The sequence below is a fragment of the Gloeophyllum trabeum genome (genome assembly GCF_000344685.1).
Source record: "Gloeophyllum trabeum ATCC 11539 unplaced genomic scaffold GLOTRscaffold_00013, whole genome shotgun sequence".
Lineage (NCBI taxonomy): Eukaryota > Fungi > Basidiomycota > Agaricomycetes > Gloeophyllales > Gloeophyllaceae > Gloeophyllum > Gloeophyllum trabeum.
In genome coordinates, this window is record NW_006920422.1 from 786741 (window position 1) to 811813 (window position 25073).

The window sequence follows — 25073 nt, forward strand, 5'->3', positions numbered from 1 at the left end:
CGCGCCGTCGCCCACGAAAAGCGAGTACGCGCCGTCGCCGACGAAAAGCGACTTCTCCCCCGCTCGCGCGCCGTCCCCCGCCCTCTCCTCCCGCCCGCCCTCGGCCCTCTCCTCCCGCCCGCCCCCCGCCCCCTCCTCGCGTCCCCCCTCGCCTGCGAAATCGGACGCGAGCCCGCAGTACGGGATCCTGGACATGCCCCGGCGGCGCGGGCGGGGGTGGCAGGCGGAGGAGGGGTGTGCCGCGTCCTCTCCTGCAAATACGAACGGGGGCGGGGACGCGGGCGGGGGCGGGGATGTACAGGCAAGCGCGACCGCGAACGGGGACGGGAACGCGAACGGGGTTGCACAGGCAAGCGCGACCGCGAAGAGCCTCGCGCTGCGCATGGCCGAAATGAGCCTCACGCGCTCCGAGCCCGTCCCCGCGTCCGCGCAGAGGCCTGTGTTCACGCGGGCGGCGACGGGCGTTGCGGGAGGGGAGGGCGAGAGGGAGAGGGCGGCGGGCGGACGGTGGCCCGCGGGGCTGCCGCGGTTGCCGAAGGCGCCGGGGGAGGTCGGTGGTGGTGGTGGTGGTGCTGAGAGGGCGAGCGCGGATGGGGGGAGTGGTGGCAGGGATGGGGATGACGGGATGCGCGTGAACGCGAGGAGACCAAGGATCGAGTTCCGGGAGGGGTGGGATGGGAGCGGGAGCGAGAGTGGGAGCGAGGAGGGGATAAGTGTGTCTGCGGAGGCGGGGGCGGGGGCGGGGGCGGTGGGGGTGGGGGTGCCGAGGACTAACTTGCATGACGATAGGCCCGCTGTCCCGAGGATCCATATGCCCGACGAGAGCCCGTCCGTCCCCAGTATCAACTTCCCGGACGACGACGAAGGAGCGGGTGGAGGGCCCGTGATCAGAGTGGACGCGCCCGGCGTACCCGTCGTCGACGAGCCCCCCTCCCAATCCCCGTCCCAGCAACCCCATACCCCGTCCACCCACCGACCCGCGCGCAAGCTCCTCCCGCACAACTCGCCGCTGACGTGCCCGAGCTGCCTGAAGCCGATCGTCGGGCGCACGGTGAACGCGATGGGCGCGCGCTGGCACCCGGGCTGCTTCCTCTGCGAGGGCTGCGGCGAGCACCTCGAGCACGTCAGCGCGGCCGAGGGCGGCGGGCGCGTGTGGTGCTTCGTCTGCTGGAGCGAGGTGAGTACCGGTGTCCATGTTACGAGGTGAGGGGAAGGAAGGCTGATTGATTGCGGTTTGCGATTTGCGATTTGCGATTTGTGATTTGTGATTTGTGCGTGTGCTACAGCAATTCGCGCCGCGGTGCTACCACTGCCAGACGCCGATCGTCGAGGAGCGCTTCATCACGCTGGACGACCCCGCGCTGGGCAAGCGCGTGTACCACGAGCAGCACTTCTTCTGCGCCGAGTGCGGCGACCCGTTCCTCGACCCGTCGCTCGCGGACGTCGTCGTCAGCGGCGACGGCCATTTTGGCGGGGCCGAGGGCGGCGCGGGGTTCATCGTGCACAAGGGCCACCCGTACTGCGAGGAGTGCCATGTGCGCTTGAGGATGCCAAAGTGCAAGCGCTGCAGGAAGAGTATTCGGGACGGGATGGAGGCGGTGGAGGCGCTCGGGGGGAAGTGGTGCTGGGAGTGTTTTGTTTGTGCGGTGAGTGGATTGGCTTGCTTGAATTTCTTGGGGGCGGGGGGCTGATGGTGGGTTTGGTCTGGTAGAGCTGCGAGAGGCCGTTTGAGGACCCGAGTTATTTCGTGAGGGACGAGAAGCCGTTTTGTGAGCGGTGTTTCTCGATTATGGTCAGGAACGAGGTGTAAGGTGCGCTCGAGTCTCTTTCGTCTCTTGGCTGGCCTAGTTCTCAACCGTTATATCTCTTGCAGGATCCAGACATCCTAGTCGCCGAAGAGAACTGGCTGCTCGGCATGATGCTTTCTGTTGCTGTTCTTGCATTGACCATCAACATACCCTCAGATGTATCCTTATATCTTGCTTGTAGCTCTCCCAGCCTGTACTGTCCGCTTGCTGCGCTCATTATTGACATTGATATGACTTCCAGACTTGTTGCGCGGGTTGACCTCAAGTTATTTCTGTACAGACTTCCACAGATGTCATCGAAAAGAGACTTTGATCGCCACCCTGCCGCTGCAGTGATTGGACTGCGCACGGTTATGGCACCGACCTAGGCCTGCTCCCTGCGAAAGCGGGTACAAATAATCGCCGGAGTGGAGGATGTAATGCCTACTCAGCGATTCCTGTCAACTAACTGCATCCTAGATGTTGGCCCCCGTGAAAGCTCACTCGACGGAGGAAGTCCCACTTCTACCTACACCCGATGACCCTGGCCATGACGGAGATGCTTGGGAAGAAGCCAGAATCCAAGCTCAGCTGGAATCTGACTTGTTGCAGAAGCTAGACAAGAGGATGGTGCCGTTCAGGATACTGTCCGTCCTCGCACACGTAAGTGCACCTGTTTCTATGGGTCATCAGCTGTAGTGACGACCAGAACTAGCTCGCCCGCAACACTGTCTGGTGGGTGGTCAACGGCCCTAACACGGAGAGCACTGTGTAACATCTTGTTTGCTTCAGCATCGCGGCTTTGTTTGGCTTCCAGGAGGCGTTGAACCTGACTCCGGTCAAGTTCTTCCTCGTGATAGCGGCGTACCACCTTGGACAGATGTATGCCTGGGCCCTCAGTGCGCTCTTACGGGACGACGCACGCTGGCCATACTATCACACTAGCTGGCTTGCTCGACTGGCTCGCGAAAGGCCTGTCGTTGGTCCGGTATCTGCCCTAGGAATCGGCGCCTCCTCTGTTTTGATGGGTAAGCACGACCGTCCTCGTTAAAGCAGCTGACTCATCCGTACATGCAGGCATATCAGAAACGTGCGTCTCGCTCCCTCGTCATGACGTTTTCTGCTCAGACGTTCGCAGGTTCACGCAAGCATGTCTCGCTCGCGTCGTGCTAGGGTTCTCCGCCGCGATCTTCTGGGCGAGCCAGGTTGAGTTGAAGAAAGAGTGGTATAAGCGGGAGCCGCCCGCTCCTTCAGCACACATCGTGCCTCTATCGCATTTCGTTGGCCTCCTGGCAGCGGCTGTGGTGGTTTCTACAAGGCCGGATGCTGCCAGCGAGATGGTCATCTGGAAGTAAGGACGTTACACATGGCCTAGGCCGGGCGGGTGCATGCTGACCGCCGCCTTCAGGCGTCTATTCTACTTGCATTCAGCCCTTACTACCAGTTTCGCACTCTACGCATGGTACCGACTTCCTGATCTACCTGAGTCCGCCGCGTGGCTCTCACAGCCCGAGCGAGATCTCATAAAGAAATGGAGCGCTGACAGACAGCAACTTGAGGAAGTACGGCCAGGTACAGAGACAGACATAGATGCTACGGGCGACAGCACGCCATGGTACAGGCGCAGACACCCTGTGCTGAAGATGGTCTTCCTTGGATGCTGTCAAATCGCAGTGTCTCAGCTTCGGTCTTTCGAGACGTTCTGGCCCTTGATATTCTTCTCAGCTGTCCCCATCGACAAGCTCAACGGGGTTCACTTGTTCCTGAGTAGTTCTGCCTGGGCAGTCCCCGCACAAGTGACTCTGCTGTTCTCGCGGTACGTAACACATCGATCTACGGTATACTTTGAGCTTTAAGCTGCTATTTCTGCTAGACGCTGGAGGAGACTTCAAACTACCCCACTGAAGCACTTCCTGAAGGACATGTCTATGACCTTTGCTATATCGATCTTCACCGCAGGGCTTGGCTTCAATTTTCCCGTCTTCACTGAAGACAAAGGGTTTAGGGTGGCTTATATGTGAGCAGGTCTGTGGCCAGCTCAGGTCGTATCGCTCACCTGCGTCGCAGTTTTATGATCCCGATGGTGTACATCGCAAAGGTTCCGTATGATACCATCTATGCGGCCGGTGCAGCCGGACTAGCTTCCTCCATTTCGCCGTGGCAACGACCACTCGCGCTGCTTTACCTACAGTTATGTTCTATCGTCGGGACAATCTTGGGATAGTAAGCACCTTCCCCCTACAGTGCAGCAGCGTATTGACTGTCAACCTCAGCTTTATCTGGATCGTCGGAAACGATAGGCCTTTCTACAGCAGGGGCGCGGCTTCTTCCGCGGGCGGCATAGGCCTTGTTGTGCTTGCCTTTGTGTGGTGGTATGACGAAGCTTTGCAAGCTATGCTACGGAAGAGCGCAAGCAGCATATCTGCTGAGACTCCGAGCGCTGAGGGGCGCACGGATACAGATGATTCTCAGCAAAGAGTGTAGCTCAAATTTTCTGATACAGAGACTGCCGACCCCCTTGTAAGAGCCAGATATTCAAGTTATGTGTGTACCATTACATGTACGACGTACTATGCAGATAAAATTTGTATAGTGATCAGGTAGTGTTTGGTGTTGGATACTCATGATACAGGTGATCATGAGATGTCCCGATGGGCACGACATTCATTTCTCTCCTAAAAGTACATCAAGCAGCCTTAGTCTGCTCAAAGTGTAGCGGACCTGAATTGGATGTAACAGCAGGAAAAGGTACTAGAAGACAGCGATATCGAACACATGTGGTCAGCGACGATGCATACGTCAACCTATGAGAGTATGCAGAGCATATTTAGACAGAGGGGTGAGAACATGCAGCACAAGAGCAGACCCGAAGGTTTACACAACAGCGCTAGAAAGCAATAGCAAGAGTCTTAGCGGACCAGAAAGGAGGGCAGTTGAATCACGGGCAAGAGCTTCGGTCTCGTCCTTCTGCGGCGCGCCTTCTGGTAGACCTAGTGGTGTGCTAGATCCCCATTCCTGTTAAAGCAGCGAGTGCTAACTTGACCCTGTTCACGAAGTCGCCAAGACGCTGTCGAGTTTTCTCTTTAAAAGAGGAAAAGGCCAATGCGCAAGTTAGCATATACCCGGCAGGATGGAATTCGGACGACAGGTGACCAGAATATCGGCCTACCGATGAAGGTGAGAGGCGATGGTAGAGACATGCCTTGTTCACTTTCGAGAGTCATGATCGAGTTGATTTCTTTTTCCAGAGATTCCAGGTTTTCGTTCGTCTCGAATGCAGGTCGAGCCGTGGACCATGCGTGGAACTCGATCGTCAGGTCAAGCAGCATTTTGTTCAGTTCTGCGACTAAGTCAGAGTTTCTCTGAAGGGCAGTGGGATATATGCATAGATCGCCGTGTATGCATTGAAGCCTTGGAGGCCTCTGCGCTTACTTTCTCGGAATTCCGCTTCCCGTTTGTTTTCCTCCTCGAAGGGGTCTACGATAGTCGTCCGGTGATCGAAAGGTTCGAATTGTTCTTGTACAACTTCTGCAACTGAGCGCTGCTGCGAACCACTGCCATAGGGACCAGCCGACGGTCCAGGCGCTGGTGAAGACAATCTCGGGTTCGGGCGGCCTTCGCGGAGCGGTGATGGCGAATGGATGGAGCGTTCATGATCCGGGGAGGAGTTGTCACGACTTGTCGCCATTCCTTTCAGTGCTCCAGGGAGGAATAGGCGTAAGAAGTTCGAGTTGGTCCGTAGAGTAAATCGACAGGAAAGAGTCCGAGAGCACGTCTCTGCACGTCGCGTCACAAAGTCGCGTCCAAATACAACGCCCCGTCGGTCACTGTGTCACACTCGCGCACGTCTTGGGGACTTGCAAATCGATTCTTGCAGGAAACGTCTGATATAATGGACAGCGTGTTGATTATGGTAAGAAAATCGTGAAATTTGTCCATCTCCCGGAAGTACATGTCCCACCCCTCAAGTATTGACATTATAAACGACATATGCTCACCGAGGAGCAGGTAGTCCAGAAGCAGGAGCACCTAACTCTGTTAGCTGGAGGAGGGCATCCAGCTTGCCAGCAAATTCGGGAAGATATGCTGCATCCGTGTACGGACACCGCACCGAAGAAGATCCCTTGTATATCGGCGTATACGTCGCTGCGCAGATCTCGAACTCGGTGAACTGGTCGTAGTCGACCTCCACAGCGTCTCTAGGATTCCGTTCTCCAGCGGCAATCCGTTGGCGAGCCTAGGATACCATGAGAATAAGTTTACCCAAGGTGAATGAATGAAACTTACGTTAGCTGCAATCTTGGGATCCGGATTCAAGTCCAACAACCGTCTCGCAAACTTGGCTGCAGTGCCATTGTTGTTGGCCTTCGAGAAAATCAGGATCGCACTTCGGAGGGCAATCTGCAGGTGCGGAGGCTGCAGCTGGCAGTGAGTGAAGTACGCAGCCAGTTCAAGATTTCTCTTCGCGTTGCTCGGATCCTCAGCAATCACTCGCCGACGCTCCAGCTCAATAGACACACCCAGCAAATATTCGCGGGCCATCGTCACAAGGTCTCGCCACTGGCCAGCAATGTCAACAATATGCACCCTGACGTGAGTATATGCTCACCTCTTTTGCCTCCTTGTCTGACGATACGGCAACAAGGAGCAGCTCGTACAGAACCGATCGGTAAATGCTCTGAGCCTCCGGTAGCTTGCTGCCGGATAGCGCTCGGAAACCCTCCGTGAGCTCAGCACGGATTGACTGCAACGTGCGAACCGCGACAGGCAAAACGCGGCTGGGCGAAGATTCGGAAGGATTGCGACGTATATGCAGCTGCAGTGGCGGAAGGGTGCCAAGCGGGGAGAAGTATGCGTGTGACGAACGATACGTCGACAAGAACAGGGGTTTCAGTAGCGAGAAGTTGACAACGCCGAATTGCCTGTGAAGAAGCTAAGGGAGCCCACACATCAATCCTGGTCAATTAAGCCTACGACGTCGACTTACCTGCATTGCCGTGTCAAATGATCCTGCTGCAACGTGGTCAGCAGCGAAGGGTGAGTTGCGAGTCCATATTTCTGTCTCGCTGATACCGGGGGTAGCACCCGCGCCAAGATCGGCGACCTCAGCAGGAGCTTCTTCCTCCTCAGCGGCGATAGGCTCAGCATCTTCCCCACCAGCATCAAGGTCCCAACCGCCCTCATCGATCTCCTCCGGAATCTCCTCTTCCCGTGCCCACTCATCCAATGCAGCCGAGGCCGCGGCTCCAGCCCCAACGGCATCGCCATTCGTGTACGGAACTTCAACACCTTCCAGCCCGTTCGCAAGCGCCTTGTCCCAGAAACTTTCGCCAGCAGCAATAGATGGCCAGTTCAACGCAGCAGTCGGTGTGATCACGGGCGGCAGCTGCAGTGTCGAGCGGCCAAAGTCTGGGACATCATCGACGTCTGACTCGCTTAGTCCGGCTGCCTCCAGGATCTCGCTCGCGACTTCGTCCAAGCCATTAGTCTTCGCGGTCAGATACGCTAGGGGATCTATAGAGGAATGTCAATACCTCCCTCTATCGCAAGATGATGACAATACACACGAAGCCCGACATCCTTGAGGACGTTGATGCGACCCAAAACATCGCCAGCATACAGCGCATTCTGGAATCGAGACATCGGGTCGCCTCTGGCGTCCGCTATTTTCTGCATCTTGGATAACTTTTCGGTGCTGCCCGTGATAAGATACAAGAAAGACAGATTCTCGAACTTTTTCGTCTGCTGGTAGGCCTTCTCGACAATCTATCACGACCGTCAGCAGACAGCCCGATCTCCCAGATGTACGGTGCCCTGACCTTGTGGTTGCCTTGCTTCAACGCCTGCTGAGCGAGTCTCTCCCAGCATTCGGGCCGGTCGATCGCTTTTGCCATCTCTGACGCGACCTCAAGATTGCCGCATTCGATAGCAAGGTCGAAGCGGGTCTTTTTATCTTCCACGAAATGGAGGGCAATCTAATCGTATGTCCTCGGTAAGGATGGATTGCAGTAATGATACTCCGTGCTTACCTCCGGGAAGCCCTTCTGCTGAAGGTAAGCAATTACACTCTGTCCTATGAGATTAGAAGTGCGGATGATATACAGCATTTCCTCGTGGTTGTTCTTGATTAAAGCGAGCTTGAAGCGATATTCAGTGGGATCGAATGTGATGGTACGAGGTCGGGCAGAGCGGTCCAAGCAGTGAATCGTCTTGCCTTTCACGCGGGTGAGGTAGACAGGGTTGTCCAGTGTGCAGATAACGCCGTGGTCACTAGTACGATCTTTGTTTAGACGACTTTAACAAACAAATATTGATGATGCACTGACCCTTGCGCCAGACAGTACTTTATGTGGTTCAAGGTGGAGTATATGAAGACACCGGCATCATCCCATGCACCAGACTTGATGCGGATTGTCTCGTGAATGAGGCAATGTTGGGAGAAATTCCTGTTGGCGATGGTGATGGCTAGGATAGTCCGTTTGAGAGAGGATAAAACGGTTGATAGGAGCACGTACTGTGCTTGCTGAGGAGGGCTACGAGCGAGCCATCGGCATTCCATACAACATATTTGACCGGGGGAGTGTTCACTTCGGCGATTACTTTCTGCTGCTGTATGTCGTATAACACAACGGAAGCCGTCGAACTGAGAATCAAACTCGCAGTCCCACCGTAGAAGATCTCATTGGTCTGCACAGGAGGCTTGATGCTCTTGACGATGGAGTTCGATAAGTCTCGGACCTCGATGAGCTACAGAGGAGACTGATGATTAAGTTCCAGGTTCCACAGCCGTTACGCGCGTGGGACGCACCTGGGTCGTCTTGTTCAAGACAGCAAATCTATTCCTGGCAACGAATATTGCACTATTTCCACTACCCCTCTTGCCGTCAACCGAAGAATCCTTAACTTCACCGACCACGTTCGTCGGCAAACTCGCCAATTCGTACAAGCCGTTATCTGAAGAGACGGTGACCAAAACCGCGCGCTCAGCAGGATTGAAGCTCAGGGTCCTCGGTGGGACATATGGACTACCGAATTTGCGGACACTCAAGAGACCGATGTCAGACCCCGTGTTGAGGTCGTAGGAGCGCACGTATTTGTCCCGGATGTAATACAGGGTATCGCCATGTAAAGCAAACGGCGGGCGCTCCCGCTCCAACTTGAATACGATTAGACCATTATCGTGACCTGACGAAACAGGAACATTGGGATACGTAGTGCATTAGACGGATGTCATAGACGCTCACCGGCTGCAAACAGATTCAGGTTCGGATGGGCGGCCAAGAACCAGAACCGGTCATGTTCCCTCCGGAACGTCTGGATCGCCGTTCGCTTTGCCAGATCCCAGACGCGGACAGTCTTGTCCTCACCACAAGACACGATCAATTCGTGTTTAGGGTGGAACACGGCACAAGAGACATTGTTGAAGTGACCACGGCAGGCGTCCACCTCCCAAGCTTTCGTCTCGCTCATCCGCCAGATTTTGATTTGCCGATCGTCAGCAGCTGAGATGATCAAGGGCAGGGTCGGGTGGAACATGGCGAAGTTAACGCCTCGATCGTGGCCCTCCATCACGTACTTGACCGTCGAGAAGTTGTCAAAGGTGTCGAATGTGCCGGGGGCTGCGTTGCTGTTTGGAGTACTCTTTCGCAAACCTGAGATATCCCAGACTCGCACAGTTTGGTCCATTGAAGCAGACACGATCAGATCCTCTTTGGGATGGAAACGAGCGGAAAAGACATAATGAGAGTGACCAGTTAGGATGGCAATGCAGTTTCGCGAGGTGCTGTTCCATATACGAATCGTTTGATCGTCTGAGCAGGAGAGCTAGAACAGGGGTGTCAAAATGGGCTTAAGTTGTCTTCAGGGATACATACAATCCAAGGCATTTCGTGATGAAACTGGACTGAGCGGACGTAGTCCAGGTGGCCATGGAGTGTGAACAAGCACCGTCTGCTCTGCGGTCGGAGGTCTGCACTTTCTCAGTCGGAGGCTCTCTACGCTGAACTCGCGGACTCACCCCAAACTCTGATCTTGTAGTCGTCGCCCCCGGTGACAAGCAAAGGTCGGCTGGGGTGGATATCGACACCTCTTACGGGGCCTTCGAGACATTACTCACTGCTCATAGTGGACATACTTCGTAACACTCACCTTCGTGCTCCTCAAATCTATCCACTAACACGCCCATCCGATAGTTCCATAACTGCACGCTGCCATTATGCAAAGAAGCCGCCAGCAATGGTTGCGTAGGGTGGAACGCCAGACCTAAAGACGGATATGAGCGCGGAACGCGTCTTTTAACACGAAGAGACACACGAACCCTTCACTCTGTTGCTCTTCGACTCAAACTTCGTGAGCATAACAGACATTTTGGCAGAGTTCCGGCTGGCCAGTTCAGTTTGTTTTTGTCCGACAGGACGAGAAAGCGTTATGAGGACCAGCCGACGGACAGGGCTACTTGCAGTGTATGGCGCCTACGCCTGCACGACGTGGCTTTAGGCGAAGTCGAGATATTGCCTTTTCCAGCACCATTGGTGGCTGCGAACTTGTCTTCCAACCTCGAACAACTTGGCCCTCAGTTTACGCTGTCTAGAAGGCAATCTAGGTCATAGCGGCCTATAGAAGTTGGGGCACTTTGTCTAAGTTATATTCTTTGAAAGGCGCATGGGAGTTTTGGGCCTAGTGCCGTTCTTACAGAAAATCTGGTATGTGGCCTTTCAATGGCATCTTGTCTAGCAAAAGTCATCCTAGATTAATCCTACGGCAAGCCCGCAAGTTGTACAAACCCTCCCAAATCGACTTAGACATCTTTCCGGGAAGACGATAGTTCTGTAGGTTGGGTTACAACTCTGGGAATGCATTAGGACTAACAGGATCACTAGTGATGGCACCCTCATCACGCAACGCCTACATTTTGCCCCTGCACCTCACCGGTATCGCCATGTCCTTGGGTGGTATCGTCTCGTAAGAGAGCTCCGAAACTCTGAAGTCCGCGCAATATGTGTGTTCGACGGAAAAGAGCGTAGCGGGGCCAAACGCCTTGAGGTCAGTTCAGCCGTGCTCTTCTAGGGGTTATCTCATCTTGTTAATTAATCAGATAGAAAGAAGGAGACATATTCGGAAGATCGATGCAGCTCGTGCTTCCGTTGAGGTTGATAGGTTTCAACGCTTGAAGAAGCTCAAACGTCTGCTGAATGCTTGCCGCGGCCTCGAAGCGGCCCAGAGAGAACAGGCTACTTCTACGTTACGGAGGTTAATAGCCGAAATTCCGGATAGTGCCATTGCATCATCAGTGGTTCCACCATCGCAAGCGGTCTCCAGTGATATCTCGTCTGGATGGCCTCTGCGTAGTCCAGCAACTAGCCAGGAAGGTTCCTTGTATGAATTTCTGGAAGACCGTCACATCGAAGAAGCACTCAATGACCAGGCTTCTGTCACATCCTCTAACGCCCAAGCTGTTCCGAGAAGTCAACAGGCCTCCTTGAATATCGACCTTGACGTGTCGAGTCGCAATTATTCTGATGATCATTTCCACGAAACTGGGATTGAGTCTTTGTCGAAACGATCCATTGCTCAGTTTGATCTTCTCGCCAAGGAAGATCAAGGCTTCGACAATCAACTTATCGAAGACGAGGACGCGGAGGACGCCTGGCTGAAGGATTTTCTTATGCCGGCTGAACAAACAGAACCCAGTATATCTTCTGAGGCGATACCTGACGCTCTGGCTGCATTATACCTTGACTATCGTCGAAGCATACCCACCGTTCAGTCACTGATGTCCATGGCTTCAAATGCTACTGCCGCCCATACTCCTTCTGCCACGACAGATGTCACTGAAGTGAGCTCGGAGTACGCAATGTCTAAGTCCCAACATCAGTTAATGTTGGATGAGGGGAAGGTTTGGCTGGACCTGGCCGATTTCAATCCCGATCCTAGAGAGGAAGGAATGAATGATCAAAACCTCATATCTCTGGCGGAGCGGAGTCAGTTCGTCTCACAGTCGTATGAACGACGATGCAATCCACCAACTGCGGAGACATATAAAGAGTCGCAGTTGATACTCCGAGCTATGGGAGTCCCGTGCGTCGAGTCATCCGGACCTTACGAAGCAGAAGCATTGGCCTCATCTCTGGTTATACATGGTTATGCCGACTACGTTGCTACTGAAGACACGGTACGTACAGTGCCTAGGTATACTATCCTTGCAATAACAAGTCTCTCTTAGGACGTCCTTGTGTACGAGGCACCGATGATCCGCAATATAACCAGTCGGAAGGATCCTCTTGTCCTCCTTTCGGGCTCGGAGATCCGCTCAGTCCTTCACTTGGACAGGTCAAGTTACATCGACTTCGTGCTCTTGCTCGGCACGGACTTCTCTCAGCGAATCAAGAACGTCGGACCGCACCGTGCTCTAAAGTTCATTCGGCAGCATGGTTCAATTGAAGGAGTGATCGAGCACGAGAAGCAGTTTCCTCCTCGCGTCGCTCCTCAGGCGTATCTCCAGCAGGTCCAAGTAGCGCGCTTGGCGTTTACAACTCTGCCTCCCCTTCCGGATCCGGAGGAGTTGCGGCAGAAGGAGTGGGATAATGCGCAGGTTCGCTCTCTCTTAGAGCGATTCGGACTCCTCAGAGCTACTGCCGCGTACTTTCTTGATGATTGGGACTACCAGGAAGCACTCGCAGGTAACTACTTCAACGATAAGCCGAGCTCATTGTAGAAGTTTTCATGTCCGCTATAGCTTCTCGGTCATCAACGCCATTGTATCCATAGCTGCAATATGTATTTTCATAGGGAGTCTGAGATGCGTGTGGCTTGTTTGGCAAACCCTAGCTAGTACGGCGTAGTCCGAGTCCAATAGGACATCAGGCAAGCTATAGCTAGCAGCAGTCCGCCGTGAAACCACCTCCCGAGTCCCCGCTCAACTGCTATTATACCCTCGGTCGACTCTGATATACCCTGTGCTTCTACTAGCTGCATCTACCTTCTGTAACTTATCTGTATGTCATGTCGAATGCTCAACACTGCTCCTTCGTCCTTCTCGCGGAATTCGACATCGACCGGGGAGCGCAACTGACATACCAATTCCCGCAACCCTTGGGGACCGATGAAGGGTCTGTTGCAGTTACTTCTCGATCCCTGGATGTGCCGTCTGACTTAGCTTCCCTCTGCAAACGCGTTGATTCGTGCTTCATGTCTCCGCCAAGTGCAGGCTGCTCGCCAACTTGATGCTCCCAGACGGTGCCGAGAAGCAACTGGAGGACTGGACTATATTCTTTCTCAATCAGACACCATTCAATACAATCGCACCCGTGCTCGCTCTGGAGGCAGATTCAGACGGTGTGGGTAATGGGGATGACCATACTGGGCTCTTGTATGTCTTGAATCTGGTAAGGACCAAGCATGACAAGACAGTACGAAGGTAAGCCGTTTAAGCAGTCGGTACAGCGCGACCTATCACAATATATGGCTCACAGGGGGGCAGTCGTGAAAGCCATGGCTATCTGCACTAGACATCCCTTCATCCAGATTTTCAAGGTAAGTCTCAGCGATGATATCAAGTCTCCGAATCTGAGTGCGATGACATCGACCACCTGGTAGCCCGTATTATTGATGGCCCTTGACGACTACTTCGCTGACCCTTCCCAAGAATGCCTTGCTCGCCTGTTCGACGCTATCAATTCCATGGACATGTCCGGAGCACCGACACTTTCCCGCTACGAAAAGCTCGTTATGCGGACTTCCGAACGCAAAGATATCTTCGCTGAGAAGTTTGTCGCTCAGAAAGCGGAACTAACCCCATCAAGTCATGGCCCCGCTAAAGCTCAACATCGCAAAACTCCTTCCTGGGATTCTCATTCTGACTTCGAAGACAGCTTGGTCACCCGGAGCCGTGAGTCGGTAGACAGAGACCGGTCCATGCAAGATACCACTGTGACCAATGCTCACAGGGAGCAACACAGTCATACGCAAGGGCAGTATTCTCCTACGGATACTTCCTTTGGCAGTGCAGTCTGGGTAGGTGACGAGAGTGGGCTGGATCAAGTATCGCAAAGCATTGGCATGACCACGAGCAACGCAAATTATGCTAGCGGCAGTGGGCGCGGGCGACGTTCAACCGACGCTTCGTCAAATTCGTCTCACGGCTTTGCTTATGGTGTGCAGGCCGCGAGCGCGACAAGTTATTTCCCCGCAGGAGGGATGGTTAAAGATACGCATTTCTTCCAGACGTCGATAGCTTACAAAGGCCACACTCTCCCCATCAAGATGCCCCTCTCCACTTTCCCTGAAGAAGTTGGTGACGTGAGTCGTACGCTTTGGTAACTTGCACTGTGTTGTTCATAACACGACACGTCATGTGCACCCAGTATTCCCTCATCCAACTTATCCAGACCTTCTCGAGCCCCATAGCGACTGTAACTGGACCTTTGCATCCGCACCTTCATAATAACGGCAGTCTTACGCATCCCATCATCGTACTCTTCAACGCCCTTATTACAGGCAAGCGAATAATTTTCCTAGGACATAACCGACCTGCTGGGCAGGTCTCGAGTTATGTCCTATCTGCCTGCGCCCTGGGCTCCGGTTCTGGGTGTGTCTTGCGAGGGTTCATAGAGCGAGCATTCCCATATGCAAATCTTACCAACAAAGAGGAATGGGAGTCCATGTGAGTTCGGTCTTTCTTGTACTATGATAACTCTTCATTGCTGGCCTGACTTTGTCTAGTCCAGGATACATAGCCGGGGTCACGAACCCAATCTTCGAACACGGCAACTCTTGGGATCTATTGTGCGACGTCGGTACCGGTCGGATGGTCGTAAATAAAGATATCCATATTAGCTGCCCTGTGAACACTCAAAGCTCCTTGAGTCCTCCATTAATTATGCGCACCGGCACCCTGAAAGCAGAGTCCTCCATTGGGAGCGAGGAGGATATCGCGCGATCAGGGAAAGAAGCCAAGGATGGTCAGAAAAGCGAAATCGTTGCCAAGGCTGACAGCTCCGATAATCTCTTCATTGAGGATGTGGGTACAGTCGTCAACTCGTCGCTGCTTGGATGCTGATATACCGACTTAAACCTGGTCTGAATCTAGATTATCTCTGCGATATCGTATCACTTCGGAGAAGGACTCGTCCGGGCCAGGTTTATGGAATATGTCAGCCGCTTCGTTCGTCTCGCCGCTCGATACGAAGAGGAGGTTCTAGGACCGACTAAGATAGGGTACCCGAACATACCTTTTCGAGACGGCCACCTAGGCAGTGGCATATCTTTCAGTGATGATGCGGCAGCTATGCGCGAGTTGGCATCGAATGCCAATCGCATCGAGGGATGGAGGAGAACCAATAGTTATCACTATTTCCAGCAGGTCAGAAGTGGTCTCTTTCGGGCTTCTGTCTTCATGCTGAGTTTTCCACAGGACTTCGATAGATCGCTGTCAACTGACCCCATACAAGGATTCGATGTTCTCCATCAAATCTGGCGGTTCCGTCTCGCAAAAAACATGTCAGATTCTGAGGTGGACTTGATCATGCGTACATTAGTGGAAAATGTGCGGACGTATGACCAGGTTGTAGAGGTACTTCAGATAGGCTTGCGTATGGCCACTGTATGATCGCTCACTTCCTCTCAGCTGCTCTCTTTTCTCCCTCCACATCACGGGGGATTATTACCTCTGAGCTTTGGTCTCTTCCACCAACAAGAGATAATACGAGAACTGACCGTAGAGCTGTTCAATCAGCTGCGCGCACACCCGGTGAGTGGTCACAAGGCCGTTTCTTGCTGGATGAGCGCATCCTAAGTTATACCGGTGATCTAGGTTGGGTATCAGTTCTTGCAGGCCCTCAATCACTTCCACCGATACGCTTACGTTCGATTAGCCCATGCCAAGGACTCACGTCAACAACAAAGGGAACAGAATTCATTGTATCCACCAGTCTCCCTTTTCAACTCACGCACGCCCTCGAATCGCAGCGAGTCCAGCCTAGGGGGATAACATATGTCGTAAGGACGTTCCAGGGTAGTATGTCTGCATGTATATTTTCGAATGCGTGTAATGCTTGGATCTAAAATCTGGGTAATACATCATTGTACGCGCTCTCACCTTATACAATATCTACTTCCTAACGTCACGGCTGAAAATCTACAATACAGAGACTGTCTAGAGATTCAGAAATGCTACGTGGACAATTGATGTCCAACTTTTACCTAAAAGGCGAAGGAGAGGCCACATGCGATCTCGACAGAAGGATTCATATGGATACAGCAGGATGGAGATGTGACATGTAGGCCTCACCCAGTACAGTGATGCCCCAGAAGATATGCAAGCTTGTGCGGCCGCAGCGAGTTGGCGCACGCCAGCTGGCAGAGTCCTGACATATGATGCATGGATCGAAGGGGGAGCATTAAGGCGAAACAGCTCTCCTAAGCGAAACACGGCAATTCTTCGGTTGGTTTCCTTCTGAAGAACCTGGTAATCCTGACACGAAAGGCCGAAACAGGGCAAGCCACTGATCCTTCGAGATAAGCCCTCGCGACTTGCGCAATACAACACACGATGCCCAAGATAACAGCGACGGCAGCCCCGCTGTCAAGATGGATAACGAGCATAGTGTATTGAACTGTGAAGAGCACGAGAGACCAGGCAAACAGTGCCTTGGGTAGACTGTACATCGTTCCGATAAGGTCGAAGCCCCAGCGCTCGGACTGCACATTGTCGAGGTACACCGCCTGGAGTGCAAATGTTAGAGAGACAAAGGCATGAATAGGAGAAGTAACTAACTGCTTCGGCAGAGACAGCTTCAGGTTGATCTTGGTGGTAGAATGAGAGCGCTAGACTGGAGAGTATGCTCCCGACACAGAGGAGAACAGACAGAGAACCCAGAGGGAGGCGGGAAGAGGTATTCATCATTGACAACATATCGGTGATCAAGAACGCAAGGGCCTGGAAATTCATTCAGTCGCGGATGATAAGCAAGAGCAAGAACAGCGTACCCAGGTGGTGGTCGTCTTCCAATCATCTAGGTTCTTGGACATAAATGCGCGCCAGTGATTTGTGTATACTAGATTATCGGCGTATATGTTATCGAGTTTGGAGATATATGCTTCAGGAAGTCTCCAGAGAGCCAGAGACAGTGCCCTGGTTAGGGCGCGGCGGGGTCGCGAAGCCGCAAATGCGCTCTGCTCCCTGGAGAATTTCGGTTGCTCCTCTCCGTAGTGTGTTTGAAACCTATACCCCGAAATTACACTCCACAAACGCGCTGTTCCAAGTAGATCAGTTACCAGCCTAAGGCTGCACGTGATTTAGGGCTCACCGGCTGTGAAAATGATATTGCCGTCTCTAATGACTTGAGTACCTACAATGGTATACGTCAGCTCCTTGAACTGATATTCTCTGCCAGCGACAGACCATTTGAGACTCTGAGTAACTTAATGAACTTTCTACATTCATCCGGACAATACGGGAAGGGCGAACAGTTGGAAGTCAACTGGTCTGCAGAACCGTCAATAACAGGCATCTACCACGATTTCCAGGGTAACTTGCCGATGCTGCCTTGCACAAAAATGGATATCAAATCATCCACAATTGAACGCGGGATGCCACCCAAGTGCATCGGGAAGTGCTCGACATGAGTCCAATAGTGCTCCTCCAGAACGTATCCTGGAGTAGATGTTAGTTCCACGCGCGGCTGGTCTGCAGAAGCTAAGACGCACTCAAATGTGCGGGGCAGTCGGCTGCCGGCAAGTCCAGTGCCTCTGTGGACAATTCTTCGAGCCAGAATTCCGTCCGAGTTCTGTGGTCCACCAAGTAATAGGAGCATCCCTCGTGCGAAAGCTCTAGATAAAGCTCCACGGAATCTACAGTTTGAATTTCGCGTTCTTTCATGAGTTCTCCGAAGTACATCGCCCATTTGCATATTTTATCCCGGACCTCTGGTATGTTGAGACGCTCTTCCGTCACGACGCGGAATGGCACCGTGCTAGCATAGTAGGTCTGTCCTTCAGGATTTACGTAGGATAACCACCCAATTGGCAGATAATCCGGGCTGAAAACAAAGGGTTAGTGAGTGCAGAATGGATATTAGAGTGACGTACACCAAAGAATTGTATCCAGCAGACATCGTGTGGTGGGTGGACCGTACCCTACAGCATGGCTCAGCCTCCCATTGGGAATGATCCGCATAAAGACTCACAATGTGCGGCAACTGTACCTCACAGTTGAGACCGCGGTGATAGCGCGAACTCGCTGAGTATCGCTCGTGCCATTAGTGAGCACCGTATGATGAGAGTCTTCGTATTTCGATCCCATTGCGTACAGACCAAGTGTACACCCGGGGATGTCTATGTCTTGTACAACTGAGAAGGTCAGACACCTTTATAGTTCTCGGTATAGCCTTCAAATAAGACCTGTCCGGTACAGCCTGTGCCCAGCACTGGACCGGGGTTGGGGGTCCGGGGCGATGCGCACCATTCACTGGTGTACAATGGTGGAAAAAGGTGCTCCAATGGAAAGCACTGGTCCGAGAACCCATCATCCGAGTCTCGACGTTTCCGGTAGCACCTACTTAGTCTTCGCAAGACGCTGCTCTCCCCAGAGGACCTGAGATGCGACTAGAAGTGCGAGCTCTCGCCAGTTGGTCGCCAGTGCCTCAGCGCGTCCGCCGCCACCAACACGTGGACTTCCGTGAGGCTGTTGCCGCATATAGTCTCCTTCCGAGCTCTGTTGCGTTGAAGTAATTTGCCACAAATGAATGGAGAACTGCCTCAGGCCGCTCGATTACCACTTTGGAGACATAGCTGGGGCTACCCTGGGCCACCCCATTATGCTGGGAGTTTACAAGTCGATGACTTAACGCCCGATATCGACAGGCGCCCGCGATATGGCATCTCTAGCGCCCGCCCATCGCGGGCGCTAAGGGAAATCCGCTGACAGAAGTAAGTTTTCGACGATAATTGGATAGTGCAAGCTTCGTTCACAACAGCACAGTAACTGGCATGGAGACCTCTGACGAACATGCGCGCCAACCTCAACAGGACACAGCGCCCGAAGTGAAGTATGTTACAAGCGTAATCTCCTGGTCGGGAGGTTAATCAAGCGATAGCGCCGGTTCGGGGATTTACCCTTCCGCCTCTGAGCTAGGTATCAGTCATCATGAAATACTTGAGGAGGAGCTTGAGTCGGCCAGCTACTCTCCGTACGTCAGGACGTTCATGTTCACCTGCGTCTTGGCTTAAATGGCTGTGGTCGCGCAGCAAACCCCAGGGCGCGAGAACACTAGGGCCTGAGGCACCCGGCGCTATCGCGTCCATACCGTGAGTGAACATCGGCCGTGCTGTACGTGCTGAAGGCAGCTCGGATCTCTTATAGTCCTGTCCCCACGCCGCCCGCAGCTCCTGCGGGTCAGTCATCATCCTCGGAATTCAGGCCTCGAGCACCACCGAAAAAGCCGGTGTCCAGTGGCCGTCCTGCTAAACCCAAATGAGGATGGACTATGTACCCTGCTTCCTGAGTGTAGCATACACCGTCTAGCCTCCGGAAATGGAGCACTATGGCGTTATCAGCATACGAGCGGTAATATTTGTTCCACTGCATCTTTGTTCCTACCTTTGAAGGTGTGATATCTCTCACACCTGCACGCAGCCAAGGAAGTGCGATGTCACTGCCGAAAATGTCATTCCAAACCCGCGTCAGGCGGGAGCTGACAGCATTCTCAGAAACTCGGCGGCTAGAAAAAAAAACGGAGCATTTTCCAGGTCCACTATCATCGCTGTCTGTGGAAGCGGTGAAGCGATATATCAGCTCTAAGCACAATATTGTGGTACCCTGCCAACACCCAACTGTGCCCTTAGGAATTCGTATTCCGAATTGATCAGGTGAATGACAACCCACATAACCGTGCTGCTGTAGCGCCGAACCGCAAGGTCTGCATATCAGAGTGTTCAGCGAACCTGACGAGTACAGAGTGACGTGAGTCATCCATGAATTCTATGAGTCAAAAAGCTGAGAACTGACATCAGTGCTTGAATGGAGGGAGTGACATTCTTGAGTTCAAGCTCTGGCGCTCGCGTCCTTAGAACTTGAGATATATTGTTCTCGGAACCTCGTACGACTGCTACCTGGAGTCTGTGGGGTCGACAGTAAGCGTCTACAATAGTCTGGAGTAGTCTGGAGCCTTCGACCGGAACTCGAGTCCCTTCGAGACGCTGTGGCATGTTCGATTGTCAGAAATCACGGATCCGAGATTCTTGTGTCTTCTATCGCTGCTGCCAAAAGGTCTGTATGCGGGACTACAGCAACCGTGATTTGCCACATTCTGGACGGTCCTTCGACGTACTACATTGGTAACGCTCATCTCGACCTGCCTTGCCCTAACATTGCATACCTATCCACAGCCCGAAACCCTCCTTCTTCAAGCATGGACAGGGGGTGGGTCGCACCGCCCATCCGTCGCAGACTAGTACCGACAAACGAAAAGTTGGCCGCATAAGGAGGATCGTGAACCAATACGTGTCATCGCCCCGCGCATTGGTCATGAAGGTTGTCCATGTCTCGAGATCACGACCCTGGCGATGATCCAGGGCCTCCATTGATATGGACGCACTCTTCCAAAAGAATCGTCACTTCTGGGTGCTGAGATCACAGCCTATTGCTACAAGCCGTAGTTAAGTGAAGCTACTCTACACGAGTCGGGGGATGATAGTATTCACGGAAGGTATATATAGTCTTCTGGATTCCAATCTAGCCAGCATGAGCACTTTCTAATATGAAGCCACAGCCACAGTTCCGGCCGCATAGCCGCGCCCCGTCTGACAGTGGTACTAGTACTGTCAGAGTTCCGAGTCAATCATAATCATAGCATAGAGCACTGCAATGCGATGTATACTTAAAGTACGTTCTCTGGTTGCGAGGGATTCACACAACAATGCCCATATCACTCACAATGGCGCGACAAGATAGCAGTCGAAATGCCAAGAACTGGTCGTGCCCTTGCTACATAATTGCAGGAGACGCCGAGGGGTGTCTGAATTACGAAGGGGGCCATCTTCTACCGACCGATGCTGGAAGTGGGTGCTTGTCGGATACCATTGCCTGCATAACATTGAAGTAAGCAGCGATTGCTTCAAAGTGTAAAGGTTTATTTAAGTGACTTGGAACATCTAGCAGAACGGGCGAAGATTCTGCTAACATCCGAAGCCCACATCCTGGGCTTGACGAATCTACATGCAATGAGGCCCCCACACATCCCGGCCTTCAGCAAGAGACGCACGGTGCGCTTCTGACTAGGTACGCATTACACGTTCCGAGGAGTACTTTCAATGAACTGAGCGTCACATGGCTAGCCAACCTTCCGCACCCACCGAGCCTCTGTGGGTAATCTCATTGAATCAGGGATTCTGCCGACGTCTGATTGGTTTATGGCACAGCAGAGTCGTACCACGCGTCCCATCGAGTCCTAGCGGCAGACCTAGGTATAGGCCGCGAGCACCCATACGCAAGCCTACCAACGGTGTTAAAAGGCCCCCGACAAAGCCAAAGTGAACGCGCCTCACATAAAGCCCCAAAATGCATGAAACGATCTGTACCCGCCAAGCAGCATTAATTTATTTCATTCTCAAACACTCTGCATACCCTTTTTCATCAGATCCAAACTCTTGGGGGGATACCGCACTGACTTGATAAATGCTTAGTATCATACGCACGATGAATTCCATGTATCGTACCACACCCTTCGAGCGCGATAAGCCAATGATATGTTCCCTGAGCTCACCAAGGACCGGGTTAAAGGAGCAGCCGACACGTTAACCATTGACAGTAGCTAAGGTCGAATTCAGCTGTGATTGTGGGCAAATAGCCTCGACGACATAATTAATACTGAAGGCCGATTGGTCGACTGGAATAACCAAGTTAACGATCGTGCATCATCATGTCTAACTATCCCCAGCGTAGGCGAAATTCGGCGGTAGGTCGGCGGCTTGTAATGAACGACGTCGCGAGAACGATGTAGCTTCCGGCCTTCTTATGCCTGCTCCCAGCCTGTTCTGAAAGCTCAAGTTCCGCGCGGCGCTGAGACGCATTAGATCCCTTGGGAATGACCAAAGACATTGGACGACGGTAGCGCCTGAGGACAGTGGAGCTTATAATAGACCACGCACCAGGACAGCAAAAGTGGAAGACACTTCCCTACTTCTATGCCCGTCTGTAAGCTCAGCTGCTCAGAACCTTTGATCTCCGCAGGAATAACTGCACAGCAGTGCAGCTGTACACTTAGTTCTATGCACTGCTGCACTGCTGTATTGCTGTAGAGCCTTCTGCAAAGCTCGTTTGTATAAGTACCTTAGCAGATGGCGCTATCCTTTACAACCCAACCATGTCTGAAACCTTAGTGCTTCCCTACGAAGTCCCTGTCTCTGGCATAACACCGACGGCCAAGGGAATCGAAGGAGGAGGCGCAGCTTGCTACGATAGCGATGTCCTTGAGCTTCCAAACTCCCCACTTGCCGCAGCCAAGGATCAGGAGGAAACTAATGAGGCAGGGGCCGTTCGTATTAAAACAGGTCAGCCGGCCTGCGATGGTGCGGACGTCCTCAGCCACAGCAGTGAGGCTTTGCGAGCCGCATCGGTCCTTGCTGTCCTAGCGGGAAATCTGCGTGACAACACAGAGGATAAGAGAGTGGGCCATCAGTCCCCTGGCGTGGTCGATAAACCAGGAGCTTCAACGTAAGTCGCGTTTGACGTGTACTGGAGTCACTCCAGGCTGACAGAGGCGTGGCAGTACCTACAAGCAATCAAGGGAGAGTCTCGATGATCTCTCACAAGAGAACTTACCGCAGAGGAACGTTACACCCCCTCTTTCGGGCATACAACATTCTCCTACACCTACGTACGTCGCCTTGTCGGCTGGGAATTGGATCAGCAGACATTAATGATGCCCGACAGAACCACTATCGTACCTATCAAATATACTCAGTAAGACAATCATTGGCTATGGATGAAGTTTATCTCAGCTTACAGATCTTGGCACAGATCTGGCGCTCCAGCACAGCCCGGCGTTGTACCACTATACAGACCAAGAGGACCTGTCAGGCCGCCCGTTGCAGCTGGCCACGGTGTGAAGAAACCGAAGCCCAATCCGACGTAAGCATAGGGAGAAGAGTACGGTAGATTACTTACCGCAGCACATGGAGCATCGTCAGCAGCCGGGAATTTGGTCTATGTCATCCATGTTCAAGTTGTTTATCGGAGTGTGCATTTTTTGTTTCGTTGCTTACGTCGATCTTCTGGTCGTGTTTGCGTCCACGAAGAGAATGAGTACCGACAATATCCACCAGATTATGTCCCAGCACTCTGGCATTGCGGGGACTGGTATCGCGATACTCTGAGCACAGTCCAGATCCGAAGGGATATACCCAAGAGCCTAGAGGTTGTCGCGAACAGCCCACACCCCACAACTCGTAATTTCATAGCTCACCAATGAGTGCGAGGACAACGTACCCGTCCTGATCCTGACCTCTGGATAATCACTGGTAGGAGCAGCGTAGTTGAACATACACGTTCAAACACCGAGTCGCCAGATTGAAGATTGATTGGTCTATAGGAAATGTCTCGATGGAAGATCCACAAGTCTTCGACACTCTACTGTCAGCCTCTTGATTGACACGCAGGCTCAGTGATACGCAGCATTCGTAAGTTTCGACGGTCAAACTTCCAGGCGATTATTATTCCGTAGCCACGAACAACGGATTCAATGCTAAAGGGCGAATAGTCACCCTGATTGCTGTTTAGGCGTGTCTGATGTGCTGGTGTACCCTACTTTTAATAAACGTCAGCGTGAGTCGGCGACTCGCAAGAGTGATGGCACCGGTACGACGTACGGTCTGATCTTCTTGCTATTTCCATCCCTGTAAGCTCCTTCGCGGGGCGATGAGACGCACTCTCTCGGACAGGAACGATCGAAGGCATATATGACAGGCAAGTTCCATCGGTAGTACCCAAGGGCCATGAGGTATATATAATGGACCGCGCTCCAGGGCGAAACCAACGAAAGGCGATGCCCACCATGCAAGAGCTCAGTAACTCGGAGGCTTCGATCTGCATAGAATTGCTGTTCTGCAGTGTAGCTGCACTAGAAGCTGTGGACGTACAGCTGCACTGCGCGTGTGCATAAAAGCATAGTTCAGAGCACTACTGTCGACAAAGCCTCTCAGCTGCGATGTCGCCTTCCTACACTGAAGCCACCGCAGTCCAAGCGGGCCGCAACGATGTCCAAGCTGTCGATCAGCCTGGTGGGGTTGCCGACGCTCGGGTTGCGACGGACGAGAGCAAGGCAGACACGGAGGCTCGTCCTGCGACGCAGTTGTCCCTTCCGAATACCAGCTCGCCTAACCGTAGCGGCGAGGTTCTGCAGCCCACTTCTGCCCCTCCTGCCGTAGCCACGCTCCATAACAAGGCAGGCAAGAGCATCCCAGATAGCGTGCCTTTGACGAGCGGCGGTGATCCCCAGACCGATGGGTAGGTCACCCTGCCCGGTCGTCGACTTGTCCCTGGGCTGATGAGCTTGTCGCAGTACCTGGAAGCCGTCAGCAGAGACTCAAGAGAATATCTCCCGCGAAGACTTACGAACGGACAGCAGCGGGGTGTTGATTGGGGCATCCGCTGGCAGTGCTTCAGCCTTATCAATCCCTATGTAAGTTGCAAGGATCTTGCGCGACAACTGGCCTTAACGTACTTGATGTTGGACAGTCCTGCTCAGGAACAGCCTTCCTTCTTCGGAGGGCCGTACAGACCGAGGGGCCCTTTATCTCCCCCTGTGAAGGGAGGGCAGCCCAAACCTGCGGACACCAAGTCGAAGCCCAAACCAGCGGACACCAAGTCGAAGCCCAAACCTGCGGACACCAAGTCGAAGCCTGAATAACGGAGCAACAATAGTACCGCGGCTGACTTGACAATTCGCAGCGTCAGGCATTGCCAATTGTTGGTAGATATACAGCATCCAGGATCCCGTTTTCATGTTGTTTCGTTTGTTTGTTCGTCTTCCCCATGCGCTTTATCAGGGAACAGTAATACCAGTATGACCTTGATCAGCATACTGCATTGACGGGTGTGGCGTCACGATCAGCGCTCATACGTTGTAAAGACTCGATGAGACGTCCTCCAGAGCGCATACAATAGCATTAGCGAGTAGACAGGGTCGAGGCTTGATATCGCGAGTGTAAAGGCAGCGGTATGGACCATCTTCATCCAAGCTGAGGCCAATGTATACCTGAAGCATGCAAGTACTGTGGGAAAGCGTCATC

At 53.0% G+C, this 25073-nt stretch overlaps 9 protein-coding genes across 9 annotated transcripts; 6 read left to right on the forward strand and 3 right to left on the reverse strand.

Annotated features, from left to right (window-relative positions):
- Positions 1-792: 792 nt before the first annotated feature.
- On the forward strand, positions 793-2061 carry GLOTRDRAFT_80480 (uncharacterized protein). The gene is made up of 5 exons (XM_007871224.1): positions 793-1177; positions 1287-1442; positions 1509-1646; positions 1712-1811; positions 1874-2061. Exons 1-4 carry the CDS (start codon positions 812-814, stop codon positions 1808-1810), a joined length of 759 nt encoding a protein of 252 aa, XP_007869415.1. The 5' UTR covers positions 793-811; the 3' UTR covers position 1811; positions 1874-2061.
- Positions 2062-4788: 2727 nt separating this feature from the next.
- Positions 4789-5475, reverse strand: GLOTRDRAFT_132359 (uncharacterized protein; the record flags this gene model as incomplete). Its single annotated transcript, XM_007871225.1, has 3 exons — positions 4789-4868; positions 4957-5127; positions 5220-5475. The coding sequence occupies 3 exons, from the start codon at positions 5473-5475 to the stop codon at positions 4789-4791; spliced, it is 507 nt and encodes a 168-aa protein (XP_007869416.1).
- Positions 5476-5634: 159 nt separating this feature from the next.
- Positions 5635-10269, reverse strand: GLOTRDRAFT_140638 (Coatomer, alpha subunit). Its single transcript, XM_007871226.1, has 15 exons — positions 10105-10269; positions 9936-10049; positions 9805-9885; positions 9662-9756; positions 9032-9611; positions 8596-8972; positions 8303-8534; positions 8114-8252; positions 7817-8057; positions 7607-7762; positions 7355-7553; positions 6775-7301; positions 6397-6720; positions 6075-6347; positions 5635-6024 (listed from the first exon to the last, which is right to left on the reverse strand). The coding sequence occupies exons 1-15, from the start codon at positions 10151-10153 to the stop codon at positions 5782-5784; spliced, it is 3630 nt and encodes a 1209-aa protein (XP_007869417.1). The 5' UTR covers positions 10154-10269; the 3' UTR covers positions 5635-5781.
- A 179-nt stretch (positions 10270-10448) lies between these two features.
- On the forward strand, positions 10449-12501 carry GLOTRDRAFT_47779 (PIN domain-like protein; the record flags this gene model as incomplete). Its single annotated transcript, XM_007871000.1, has 6 exons — positions 10449-10489; positions 10553-10615; positions 10667-10829; positions 10882-11241; positions 11428-11958; positions 12010-12501. 6 exons carry the CDS (start codon positions 10449-10451, stop codon positions 12499-12501), a joined length of 1650 nt encoding a protein of 549 aa, XP_007869191.1.
- A 287-nt stretch (positions 12502-12788) lies between these two features.
- GLOTRDRAFT_80490 (spindle pole body interacting protein) lies at positions 12789-15774 on the forward strand (the record flags this gene model as incomplete). Its single annotated transcript, XM_007871227.1, has 10 exons — positions 12789-12895; positions 12994-13203; positions 13259-13319; positions 13383-14084; positions 14150-14448; positions 14508-14805; positions 14875-15147; positions 15199-15357; positions 15412-15534; positions 15598-15774. 10 exons carry the CDS (start codon positions 12789-12791, stop codon positions 15772-15774), a joined length of 2409 nt encoding a protein of 802 aa, XP_007869418.1.
- On the reverse strand, positions 15017-18114 carry GLOTRDRAFT_80492 (uncharacterized protein). The gene is made up of 12 exons (XM_007871228.1): positions 17972-18114; positions 17874-17921; positions 17493-17824; positions 17323-17439; positions 17188-17271; positions 17093-17134; positions 16773-17038; positions 16561-16722; positions 15598-16508; positions 15412-15534; positions 15197-15357; positions 15017-15145 (listed from the first exon to the last, which is right to left on the reverse strand). The coding sequence occupies exons 1-9, from the start codon at positions 18085-18087 to the stop codon at positions 16203-16205; spliced, it is 1473 nt and encodes a 490-aa protein (XP_007869419.1). The 5' UTR covers positions 18088-18114; the 3' UTR covers positions 15017-15145; positions 15197-15357; positions 15412-15534; positions 15598-16202.
- Positions 18115-18773: 659 nt separating this feature from the next.
- GLOTRDRAFT_140642 (uncharacterized protein) lies at positions 18774-19347 on the forward strand (the record flags this gene model as incomplete). Its single annotated transcript, XM_007871229.1, has 4 exons — positions 18774-18832; positions 18881-18973; positions 19032-19091; positions 19147-19347. 4 exons carry the CDS (start codon positions 18774-18776, stop codon positions 19259-19261), a joined length of 327 nt encoding a protein of 108 aa, XP_007869420.1. The 3' UTR covers positions 19262-19347.
- Positions 19348-22147: 2800 nt separating this feature from the next.
- GLOTRDRAFT_132365 (uncharacterized protein) lies at positions 22148-22918 on the forward strand (the record flags this gene model as incomplete). The annotated part of the gene is made up of 4 exons (XM_007871230.1): positions 22148-22497; positions 22553-22660; positions 22717-22746; positions 22804-22918. 4 exons carry the CDS (start codon positions 22148-22150, stop codon positions 22916-22918), a joined length of 603 nt encoding a protein of 200 aa, XP_007869421.1.
- A 1071-nt stretch (positions 22919-23989) lies between these two features.
- On the forward strand, positions 23990-24691 carry GLOTRDRAFT_132366 (uncharacterized protein; the record flags this gene model as incomplete). The annotated part of the gene is made up of 3 exons (XM_007871231.1): positions 23990-24288; positions 24344-24463; positions 24520-24691. The coding sequence occupies 3 exons, from the start codon at positions 23990-23992 to the stop codon at positions 24689-24691; spliced, it is 591 nt and encodes a 196-aa protein (XP_007869422.1).
- Positions 24692-25073: the final 382 nt, after the last annotated feature.